The sequence below is a fragment of the Schistocerca nitens genome, chromosome 2 (genome assembly GCF_023898315.1).
Source record: "Schistocerca nitens isolate TAMUIC-IGC-003100 chromosome 2, iqSchNite1.1, whole genome shotgun sequence".
NCBI lineage: Eukaryota > Metazoa > Arthropoda > Insecta > Orthoptera > Acrididae > Schistocerca > Schistocerca nitens.
In genome coordinates, this window is record NC_064615.1 from 677,537,827 (window position 1) to 677,550,639 (window position 12,813).

At 44.8% G+C, this 12,813-nt stretch overlaps 1 protein-coding gene across 1 annotated transcript in view; it reads left to right on the forward strand.

The window, feature by feature from the left end:
• LOC126235241 (BUD13 homolog) overlaps positions 1–12,813 on the forward strand; it is a 213,049-nt gene that overhangs the window by 181,887 nt on the left and 18,349 nt on the right. The window contains exon 6 of the mRNA XM_049943972.1: positions 3,509–3,708. Within this exon, the coding sequence (XP_049799929.1) occupies positions 3,509–3,708 (200 nt within the window). The remainder of the gene's footprint in view (positions 1–3,508; positions 3,709–12,813) is intronic.

Here is a 12,813-nt window from a genome sequence, read left to right on the forward strand (position 1 = left end):
TTCTTACAATCATTGCATTGTATTGTAACAACTTTGTTTTAATTTACGTTCGTTGCTACAAATATGTACTGCATTCGGAAACGATTGCCTCGTAAAGCGAATTCCCGAATCTACTTTAGTTCCGTACGAAATTAGTACCTTAGGAGGCAGCAGCTCGTCACCACGAGGAGCGCTAAGCAAAAAACACGCCAGTATTTCCCCTGTCAGGTGCCCTCTCCAGACAGCGACTAAAATACTTTCTTTCTGCACCTCGTTCCGGCCATGAAGTAGGCCATTATAGGCCAATTTTGCATACGCAATGGTGACAGACGTATACAACGTCTAAAATTTGCACAGTTTGGCAACTTTTCCTTTTTAATTTCTTATTTTGTAAGGTTACTTTCTTGAACAAAGGGTCATTATGCTTTACAGACGGATCGAAAATTCGTCCTTTCATTGTAGAAGAAAGAACCAAAAATCCTTACGCGTGGGGACATTCCCCTTCGGTTGGCAACAATGCGTGGTGCCACTGCCTCCATCGTTGTCGCTGGGCGCCTCTCTCGGCAACCGCGGCAAATAACGCCGCAACAACTGTCTCAGTGTTGGCAGTCCGTGCTGGCGCAGATGTTGTCCTGTTCGTGTGGAGACTTGTCCAGCTGAAAACAGGCTCATTTCCTCATTCAATGCACGTCACCTGACCGTACGATCCTGCACACCCGACTGAACAACACGTCTGTCCTCTGGAGCGATAGTCGTGCAGAGATCCGCATGGGCCTGCAGAAACCATGGATTTCATATTGACTTGTCATTCTTGGGAGTCAGACCAATGCGACCGGTAGTGTCGCGAGAAGATAAAGAGGAATCTCGGTCCTGCTGGCAGACATATCTCCGTCCCACACGAGCCGCAACGCGATCTGATCACGAACGACTAACATTCAAATGACATTTCTGCCTAATCTTTCCCTGTACACTGAATCTAGACGGCGTTGATCGTATGTACTTTGTGCAGCTTCGCTGAAACGCTATTCACTTGCGTATCCCACCATGTCGTATACTTCGTGCCAGTTCGCCTTTGTTGTTTTGCTGTATTAATGTTCAGTGGCGTAGTTACATCTTAACCATTCTGATGAATACATAAGATAGCGTTTTATCATTTTGATGTAGTGTTTTAGTATTGTTTTCTAAAGAAGAATTACTTGTTGTACATATTCTTAGTTTAACTACATGCTTTTCCCCTTTTATTATTTTTTACTTGCATTGCAGATCTTTCTGGTTTATTCTACCGTACGATTCTCCAAGATGTTAAAATTTACTAATAATTTCTGTTTTACCTACTTGTATTTCTGTGCATTTTACTGTTTTTCTTTGTCATAAAATTCTGAGACCAGTTACGTTGCCTGTTCTTTCCTTAAGACTTATTTGAGGAACTACTTCCGTCAAGATTTTACGGAAGTATTGAAAAATTGTCTGCAAGAGTTTGCTGCGTTACTATTCGCAATGAGCCTGCAACTCGTGAGTTTCCTTATAGTGCACTTGGAACTTCATTCTTTAGAATTGCTATCCCTGCTGCCACCACGTCATGCTAATCTAAAGGTGAGCTCTCTGCCAGTAGAAATAATCCTAGCCTCTTGTGTTTTCGTGTTTTACCGACTCGTGCGTTACGTTCCTGAGATTCAGATGGGATTTAGTACGACATTCGCCAAAAACGGCCGACGGAAATCACACTAAAGTATATCGACCACTCATTAAAATCTCTTATCTCGTGATAATAGAGTTCCCATCGAAAGCACTGCAGCTTGTTTTTGAAGTATTTATGCTAATTAAAGTGAGGGAATAGTCGACAAAGAGCCTCGTTTTGCTGTGTTGTCTTCACTTTCACTCTCAAACCAGCACAGTCTGACGCCTGGTATGTAGACATTCCTGTGCTTGTCTAGCGGTGTGCTTTCTCTCTTGGTGACGTAAGAACGAAAGTGTTAAAAATTTCTAAATTTTGTGTAGGGGAACGACTCCTTAAATTGTCGCAAAGTTTTTAGCACGTTACAAAGGCGCTTGTAATGCATAACTGTTGTTTCAGTTTAGTTTTCTCCCATGCCTATATTTTAATACCTTTCATTCCGCATTAGTATTCGGTTTTATCTGTTAATCGTTACTATAATATAGGGTAAGCGGTGTGTATAATTGTATTTAATTTACATGTGAGCACTTACACTGATGAACGAAAATGTTATGACACCTGCTCACCCCAAAACTGAATGCTGGGTGGTGGCGTTGCGAGCATGTGACGCCGCAAGGAAAATATAGAAGCCAAACAGAGAGTAGCGGGGAATCATCATAGAGACGATACGGACCGCTTCTGTGAAAATCTGCTGACATAAGCGACTTTGACAAAAGGCAGACTGTAGTGACCCGGTCCCTGGGATCGAGCAACTAGGAAACGGCGAAGCTGGTCGGCTGTTCGCTTGCTACTGTCGTGAGCATCAATGGAAAAGTGCTTGGATGACGGCGAAACCACGAGTTGGCAACAATGTGTTGGACTTTCGTGCCTCATCACAGAACTTGGAAGTAGGAGGCTCGCTCGCTCTGTAAAGCAGGATAAGGTGCCACTTGTGGCTAATCTGACGACAGAATGCAGTTCTGGTGTAAGCACAAACGTTTCGGAGCACACCATTCAGCGCAATTACTGAATAACCGCACGTGTTCCCTTGTTCACCCAACTACATCAGCAATTACAACTGCAGTGGGCACGGAACCATAGAGATTGGACCATAGTTCAATGTAAACGTGTTGAATGAATTACGTTTCCTGTTGCACCAGGTCGATGATCTTGCCTGGATAAGCCGTCATCCGGGCGATACATGTTCCATCCCATGGACGCCTATTGGTGGATCGAATTGTATGCTGTAGGGGTCTTTCAACTGTGCTTCCATGTGACTTGTGGTAGTAATAGAACTCACCATGACGGCCGTGGACTCCGTGAATATTATTGTGGGCCATCTGCGTTTCTTCATGTCTGATATCTGCTCCAGTATCGTTAGCATGGCTCAGAAGGATAACTGTCCGTCTCACAAGGCGAAAATCGTTCTACAGTCGTTTGAAGATCATGATAGCGAACTTATGTTGATGTACTGGCCACCAAATTCGTCTAATATCAACCCAATGGAACACATTTGAGACGCCAAACGGCGCCGGCTCTGCGCCCACAAACTAGCGACCGGTAATTTACGAGAACTGTGTGAGCTGTGCGTAGACATCTGTTGTCACATATCTCCGGAAATCCACCAAGGAGTTTTCGAATCCATGGCATGCAGAATCGCTGCTGTATTGCGTTCCAAAGGTGGACCAACACGCTATTGAGAAGGTGGTCATAATGTGTGTGTGTGTGTGGGGGGGGGGGGCGATACCTTTCAATTTGTCTTAGAGCGCATTATTTAACTTTGTATCTGACTGATCTAAGGGCGATAAAGACTGAAGTGCTGAGCTTTCACAAATACGAACTTTCCCTGAATAGCTGCTGTTCGCTTTTTAGTAGGTGGTGAGAAGGATCGTGAGCTGGCCGAGGAGGTTCAGGAATCGGCTGCGAGGGCGCAGCACCATCGCCAGCTACCGCAGCAACGGGAGGAGTCCCCGCTGAGTGCCCGCGAGCTGCAACTACTGGACTCTGGAAGAGACGACGGAATGCCTCTGGACTCCAGCAAGGAGCGCGACCTCCTCCAGGTGAGCATCCAGCAGGTAACCGTCGCTACTGGCCAGCTTTGAGCCTTCCAAAATGGCAAATGGCTCTGAGCACTATGGGACTCAACATCTGTGGTCATCAGTCCCCTAGAACTTAGAACTACTTAAACCTAACTAACCTAAGGACATCACACACATCCATGCCCGAGGCAGGATTCGAACCTGCGGCCGTAGCGGTCACGCGGTTCCAGACTGACGCGCCTAGAACCGGACGGCCACACCGGCCGGCTGAGCCTTACACTTCTCTGCATGCCGTCTAGCAGTTCAGGCAGGACACAGTAGTTTGCGCTCTCATTTTCTTATATAAAAATCATTTACAAATAATACAGCATAACAGTTTTTTTACGCATAATGTCGTCTAGGTCACTTAATGTATGTTTATTTATTGCGACGTTTCGACTCCTGCCATCCGGTGTACAGTTAAGAATAAAGTAACATAAGGATGAGAAATGTTAATTGTGCAATACCAGTAGCCAAAAGTTAGAATTCACCCGCTAAAACGCAAAACGAACTTTAGAGCCACTTGTAAAAAGATGTTGTGCCAAATGAAATGCTAGCCGAGAGGTGGCGCTAGTGCAGAATTCGTTCTTTTTTTCAGACCAGGTACATGCGAAATGAATGATGGCGTTTAGAACTACACTTCTTCTTCTGTGGCGCTATAGTGCAGGATGAACCTTGGCCTTCCCAACGTGCTTTCGCCATCGATCATATGCTACCCTCCTCCAGTTTGCGCATCCAAGTTTCCATAGATCTTCTACCTCTCCATCCAGCCATCTTGCTCGAGGTCGAATTCGCCCTCTTTGTCCTCCTGAATTGCCAAATCATTGCCATTTATCATCTCAGACTCCTCCATTCTTGACACATGACCTGCCCATCTTATCCTTCCTGATCGTTACAGTTATTCCAATTTCTTTATCCACCTGTGGGAGTAATCGATCAAAAATAGTATTAGATAACACCTTGTACCCCAGATTCAGGAGGGTGATTCCACAGAGGTTTCCACACTCCATTCGGTCGCCCTTTTTATGTATGGGACATAATATTCCTTCATTCCATTCATCTGGTATCCTTTCCTGTTCCCATATGAGAGTGATAAGTTCAAACAGAGACTGCTCTAATGTTGATCCTCCACATTTAGCAATTCTGCAGGAATGCTATCAGTTCCGGGGGCCTTGTTATTCTTCAGTTTCCTTAAAGCTTTTTAACGTCCTCTAACCCTAGGCCATCCGTGGCTGTTCATCACCAAAACTACAGTTACCACAATTTAACTCAAACAACACGATTTCAATATTAATTCTTATGAAATCGTACCCATAGAAATCGTGTTTTATATTAGCGGCAGGATACCAAACGGGAAACAGTTTTTAGATGTGGAGAAAGATTTTACTAACGTAAACTGAAAATTGTATTCAAAATCTAAGGCAACTAAGAACTGAAAAGGCGAAAAAGTAATTAGCATATTTCCGAGTGCCAAACTGCGATAATCAACATCTACATATACGTCTGTACGCCACGAGTCCCACTACGGTGTGTGGCGGAGAATACTTTGGGTACCACTGCCACATCCCCAGTTTCCTGTTCCAACTGCGTATGGTGCGCAGGAAGCCTCCTCCTTCTAGAAACGTACGCTCTGGGAACTTTAACAGTGGACCCCACCGTGATGCCGAACTCTTGCCTTACGTCGTCTGCCATTGCATCTCCGTGACTCTTTCACGCTCACTAAATAATCCTCAAACAAAACACACCGCTCTTCTTTGGAGCTACTTAATTTCTGGTATCAGTCCTATCTGGTAGTGAAAGCAGTGGAAAAAACGAAATGAAATAATCGGATGGCATTGTTGGCCGGGAGGCCCCTTTCGGAGGAGTTCGTCCGCCGTATTGCTAGTCCTTTTTAGTTGACGCCACTTCGGCGACTTGCGAGTCAAGCATGATGAAAATGATGATAGACATACAACACCCAGCCCCCTGCCGGGAATCGAACTCGGGCCCCCTGCGTGGTATGCGGTAACGCTACCGCTACGCCACGGAGGCGGACCCTATAAGCAGTATTCAAGTGTTTGTCGAACGATGGTCTTGTACGCGACCTGGTCTGTGAGTGAACTACACTTCCCAAGGATTCTTCCAATGGATCTCAGTCTGGCGTCTCCCTTACCTCTCATTAGTTTTGTTTAGTCGTTCTACTCCCAGGTATTTTATGGGTTTGACTGCTTCCAGTGAGTGTTGTGCAGTTGCCTAATCATACACTAATGGATCTTTCCACCAGTTTATGCGCAACACTTTACATATATTTATGCTGATGATCAGGTGCAAATCCATGCATTAAGCGTCGACCCTGTGCAGGTGTTTCTGCATTTCGTTTCAGTTTTCAAGCGTTGCGACTTCTCTGAATACAACAGCATCATTCGGGAAAATCCTCATGGAACTTCCGACATTATTTACTGGGTCGTGAAAATGAATGGTTCCAAAACACTCCCTTGGGGTACGCCGAAGTTACTATTGCGTCTGAAGATTTCTTTCCGTTGAGAATGAAATGCTGTGTTCTGTTTGTTTGAAGCTCTTAAGGCTAGTTACACAGCTGGTCTTATTTTCCGTATGTTGTCTTCTACTTTTGTACTCGCAGTTGGACACAGAGAACAGTCAACTGATAAACACACACACACACACACACACACACACACAGTCAATAAACATAACTCTTTGCTTTGTAATGATAGAACGTTTATCTTACATAGCTCTCCCATCTGCTATGATGTTAACAAGCGTGACAGTATATATAAACTGAGGTGATAAGTCATGAGACACCCTGTACTATCGTGTCGGACCTCCTTTTCCTCGCGTAGCACAGCAACTTGACGTACCGTGGGCTCAACAAGTAGTTGGAAATGCCCTGCAGAAATATTGAGCCATACTGCTTCCACAGCCGTCCATAATTACGAAAGTGTTCTGGTGCAGGGTTTCGTGCGCGAACTGACCTCTATAAATGTTCGATGGAATTCATGTCGGATGATCTATGTGGCCAAATCATTCGCTCGATCTGTCCAGAACGTTGTTCGAACCAGTAGCGAACAATTGTCGCCCAGTGAAATGGCAATCGCTGTTTGGGAAAATGAAGTTTATGAATGGCTACAAATGGTCTACAAGTAGACGAAGATGATCATTTCCTGTCAGTGATCGGTTCAGTTGGATCAGAGGACCCAGTCCATTGCATGTAATCACAGCCCAAACTATTATGAAGCCACCACCAGCTTGCACAGTGCCTTGTCGACAATTTGGACCCGTGGCTTCGTGGGGTCTGCGCCACACTCGAACCCTACCATCAGCTCTTACCAGCTGAAATCGGGACTCATCTGACCAGGCTGAGGTTCTCCAGTCGTCTAGGGCCCAACCAATACGATCACGAACTTAGGAGAGGCGCTGCAGGCGATGCTGTGCTGCCAGAAAAGGCATTCGCTTCGGTCGTCTCCTGCGGTAACCCATTAACGCCAAATTTCGCCGCACTGTTGTAACGGATACATTCGTTGTACGTTCCACATTGATTTCTATGGTTATTTCACGTTGTGTTGCTTGTCTGTTAGCACTGATAACTCTACGCAAAGGCCTCTGCTCTTGATCGTTAAGTGACGGCCGTCAGTCACAGTAATGTCCGTGATGAGAGGTGATGTCTCAAGTACACTCTTGACACTGTCGACCTCGGAGTATTGAATTCCCTAACGATTTCCGAAACGGAATGTCCCAGGTACCATTTCTGTTAATTTCCCTCGTGCGGCCATAATCACGCCGGAAACTTTTCCACATGAATCACCTGAGTACAAATGACAGCTCCGCCAATGCACTGTCCTCTTATATGTTGTGTACGTGATACTACCGCCATCTCTGTATGACTTATGTCACCTCAGTGTATAACTCTTGATTGTCATTAGAACACAAAGAAATAGCCAGCAGCACTCAACACTCAGTATTTTCTATATTTTCTAGTCTGAGATAAGTTTGGCAGAGGGAGGACCCGGACGACTCCATCCACTAGAAGCAAAAGTAGAACTGCGCTGCTTGTCCCACGCGCCTGTATTTCGTGACCGCTGAGCGACAGTGGCGCTCGCAACTCTGGGGGGCGTGGCTCAAGCCTCATCCGGATGGGTGCCGCCGATGATGCTGCGTTGACATGCAACATCTTTGCGGTGGTCGACTGCTGGCGTGAAGCTATCAATGACCGACGATACTGCACCGAACACTCCTATATAGAAGTCAAAATTGTCTCAATGAAGAAGGAAGGAAAGCTACGACACGAGAAGCATCCCACAGCCTCGAACGAGATTCATGCTTGAAGAGGAAGTTCCTCCCCTAAAGAGGAAGGAAGGAAGGAAGACTGGGGTTTGACGTTCCATCAACGACGAGGTGATTAAAGGCGTAGCACTAGCTGTATTGGACAAGGACAGCGTAGGAAATCCATCATGATCGCTCCAGAACAACCTTGACGGCACTGACGTAAGCGATTGACCAGATGGAGATTTCAACCCCGCTGCTGAATGAGAATGCGATCACCCAAGAGATGCACGCACTCGCTGAGCCATCAGGCAGAGGCGTAGTTTGTCTGACTAGTCTTGAAGACTATCTTAATGAAACTTTTAAACATAGCTTTCGTTTCGTCCTGAGAGAGGTCACAGGCCAGCACGAGGCCCCACTCGCAACTGCGGCCAGAACTCACGCGCTGTTCTTAGCGACGAACGGCGCGCGAAAAAAATTACGCGATCCATTGGTGCGAATTTTACTTGGGAAACGTCAGTGGCCGACCCGCATTAATTCTGTGACCTGTTTAAAAGCATTGTAAATATGGGTCGGCAGCCCATCCATGACCTGCGGGATAGGGTTGACAGGTTATCAGTCCAAACCAGAAATTATTACCCTTTATCTACAAAGTGTTCTGACACTATTCGTTAATATTAATATAGGAGGTAGAGAACATAGAAAATGTACTTAGTTAAGATACGTATGGCATGCTAATTGCAACTTGAGATCGTCTACTGTTTCCACAATGGTTTCAGGCACTACCAGCTGCTTCATATGCCCTCAGAGGAAGAGATTCAGTCACGTGATCTGGGCGCCCAGGTCACGTGGTCATCTCGGCCGATCCATCGATTCCCGGTGGATCTCAGAGATTCCTCATGTCAGTGGTGAAATGGGCTGGCGCCCCATCGTACTGGAAGTACATCCTTTGTCTAAAGATCAGAGGTATATTCAACCACTACAGGCAACTATCCGTACAAAGAGCAGTTTTGAAAGTCAGAACACATTCCCAGTCAGCGAAGCCGACGCAACGGCTTATGCCAGCACCACTAACAAAATGTTCACTAACATTACAAGTTGGCTACAGAAACCATATGTTCATTATCGAACTAAATTTATTTTGATGTTCTCTAGCTCCTGTATTAATTTGAACAAATAGTTTCAGAACACCCCGTATAATACTATTTTAGACGGCTAATCCGGTGTAGGTGCATAGATCCAATTGCAGGTCGGCTATCTAACAACGACTTCGAATGCCAACAAAAATTATTGGTCAAATTTAAAAAAGTAAAATGCCGTTATAACCTACTAATTCAGAGTCGTACTCTTATGTAAAAGATTTTGAGAGGTGGCAGAAACCCCCTCTCATATTTCTATCTTAGTCTGAGTAATTCGATCTTCCTCTCTAATTGCATGCAGTGAAAAGTCGCTATTCCTTCACACGCGGACTTCCCACGCAGCGTCTCTCGTCACCCGGGTGGTCCGGTGACAGGCGGGCTCTGCTGATCTTGAAAGGGTTAAGACGACAGGTGTGAGGGAGTCGAGTGAATGCTTTCCAGACGCCGACATTGTCAAAAGACACGCCCGCAGGGGCCTGAAGGAGCGGCTGGGCTAGAGATTCCGTTACTTCGCAGAAACTTAGTGAAAACACTTTATGGCGGGCTACCAGCGAGGCGTGGGAATGACTTGTGTTCCCAGGCAGTTCCCGCGTTTTCTGCAAAATCGTAACTGTGATTGGCTTGCTCAGGGCATAGCTCCGTGACGTAGCAAAATCGGCGCAGAAATTGGCGCCAAGAATCTCCCTTGGTGGAATGGTAGTGCTTCGGCATTAGAGTGGAATGTTCCGCCGGTTTTCGAGTTGCTGATTGGAACGTTTAACCACGGCCACTGTCGTGGGGGCGCGAATGTTCTGTGTTCGGCTTGTACGGGTGCTCTTGAGGGAGTCGGCTCTCGCCTTTCGGTCGGAGTAGGTTACAAGACTGAGCTCTCGCTGCTCTGGACAGCCTGCCTTCCGTTGGCTGTCTAATATACTTTTATTTAATTGTAACTGTTTGACGAAGTTGCTGAAGTTTCGACTTCAACTTAACTTTCTGAGTACAGTTGGCAATTGAGCGTTCTGCGTACAAGCGGCTTATGTTGTCTGTCTTGAGCAGTTTTGGCTAAAGTTGACTGTATCGGAGTTACAGTGTGACTTCGCTTGTTAAAATCAATCACTGTACCGTCAGTGATTGTGTGGCGAGCCTTCTTCGTCTCCCTCAGAGGCGCATTTGTATTGCTAGGAAGTCTTTAGTCTGGAACAACCAGACCAGGATAATTAGTTTCGGGCTATACTCGCGACATTATCATCACCACGACGGGACGTCGAAGCAACCAGCCATCGCCTCCGGTACGCCAGATCGTGTTCTTGCAATTAAGAAGACAGTTTGGTAATGTATGTCCGCTGCACCGGCAGATAGGGATTTTCCTAGGTGATAATCAGAGCTAAGCAGAGCGCGCCTGTTCGTCTTTTTCTAACTTTGTTCTGTCTTGGGTGTTCATTGTCTGAGTTCTCACTACTGTAGCAGCAATTAATGTTGGGTTGGCTGTGTGTTTCTCTTAAGATTTGAGTTGCAAGGAATTGGCTCCACATACCACTTCATCATAAATGTCACAATCTAGTTTAGGGACAACTTCACCTTCACAGCATTTATTTGAGTATCCAATTTGAGCCAATTTGATGTATTGTAAAATGTTTCATGTGTTTTGTTTATTATTTTGATTTTATCATAATAAATCATGTTGTTATTTTGGACAGAACTTTCATTCTGTTAATCGGTAGAGCAACCCTTTCATTTCTCACTACGTTAATGAAACTTTCCTTTATTTAACTTATTTATCAAATTAAATTATTGCAGGTGCCAAACTCTTTTCTACTCCACTTGCAGGGTCGATTACAGTCAGTTCGCGTTTCTTTTTAATCCATGTGCAACAGCAGAAGTCGGAGTTAGAATAGGGGGGGCTTAGTACATCCTTTATATATGAAGATTCTAGAAGAATTTAGTGTTAAATACACTGCTAGCCCCGGCACTTCGCAATTTAACACAGTAAGACAAGTATTACAGTTAGAAACTGTGTATATATCTTATGGCAGACTAACTCAAGGCGCGCAAATTATGCAGATTATATTCATCCAGTAGTTGAGATTGTGGGCGCTTAGTGACTTGCAACAAACCTTATACATGATTCCAAACTTTCAGAAACTTTTTCTCGGTAACACTCTTTGCAAAATGATGAAAAAAAAGTAGTTCATCGCTTACTACATTTTCGCAGTTCGTGCAGTAAAACATTAGGATCAGGCATGACGTTTTAATATATAGCTTCTTGACTACTTACTCCATTCTCAACAAATTTTCCAGACAGTATCCATATATACCAGTGACTGCATCTACAAAATTATATCACTGTATGACACATATTTCAGGAGATGTGACGTCATAAATATTTAGTTGCATGAAAAACTAGCTTTTGCTTGAAACGGAGCGCAAATTGCCCAGACAATACACATCCAATGCTCGATAGTGAGAGTACTTAGTGATTTCCAACAAACTTTCAACGTAACTTCAAACCTTGTTTAAACTTTATCTCATTTACGTGCTTAACGTCAAACATTTGACACATTAACTCGTTTGCAAAGTAATCAGATGTCTGAAGCTGTTTCATTCGTGGGGGTTCGATTCTATAAATAATCGATGGTGGGAGGTGTTTTTGTAGCTATCTGATTGCACTGAGCACCACTGGACTGCAAAACACAGACGCTAACTGTGAATACACAGCCGCTAGCTGGTTTCTAACAACATCCAACAGTAATCTCCACAAAGACAAGTCTGGATAACGGTTCAAACTTAATTGGCCACAAGTCACACGAAACAGGCGCCTCCAAGCTCCCACGGAAGCAACCGTAATTTATTGGCTTCAGTATCCTCGCCGTTCCGTCTCGTCCATTAGACGATATGAGCCTTTGCCAACCGAGCAAGCACACACAGAAAACTGCAACTCTCGCCTAGAGCGTTAGAGAAAGACTAACAATAATTCCGCACCGCGGCGTGGGAATGCACCTCGGAATTATCATAGGCTTTCAGTATCAGAAAAATAACTTTTGTGATCGTTAACAACCACAAACTACCAACCAACATCCCGGATACTGGCCACTTTTAAAACACCGCTTCTGGCCCAGAGAACGAACAAATTGGTTCCTACACCTGCAGGTAGCTGTCTCCAAACGACTCCTAAAAATAATTTTTACATTCAAGCCCATCAGCATCAGGAGCATAATGCAGGCGGGTCACTGGTCATTTTCTGCTATCACTGGTAGCGCTCCTCTGCAAAGTGCTGCTTCCTGCCAGGAGTTTTCAGATATTTGTTTCTGACAGGTGTGGGAAAACACCTGCTTTTATGGGAAAATCACCAGCACTTAAGGCAGCCCGGTAGGCTGCGGCCATAAAACGCTTTAGACAGAATGCGGAAACACCAATCCATCAGCTCTACGCAGGGCGCAGTCCCTTTCACTGGAACATCTGATACCGGTATAATGTACCCAGTTAAAAACTGTTTATTCTATTTCTGTCTGTTAAGATCCTGGCATGTGAAGCCATGTATAAGGTGATTTGGATGTATCCTGGCATGTGAAGCCAAGTATAGTTTATCCTGCCATGTGAAACCAGTTATCACAAGATGGTACTTTCTTAAACTGTTTGTGAACTTTTAAATGTTTATTTGTGCAACGGATTTTGATATCTTTTCCTACGATTTTATCCGATTTCTCTAATATATAACTGAAAGAAT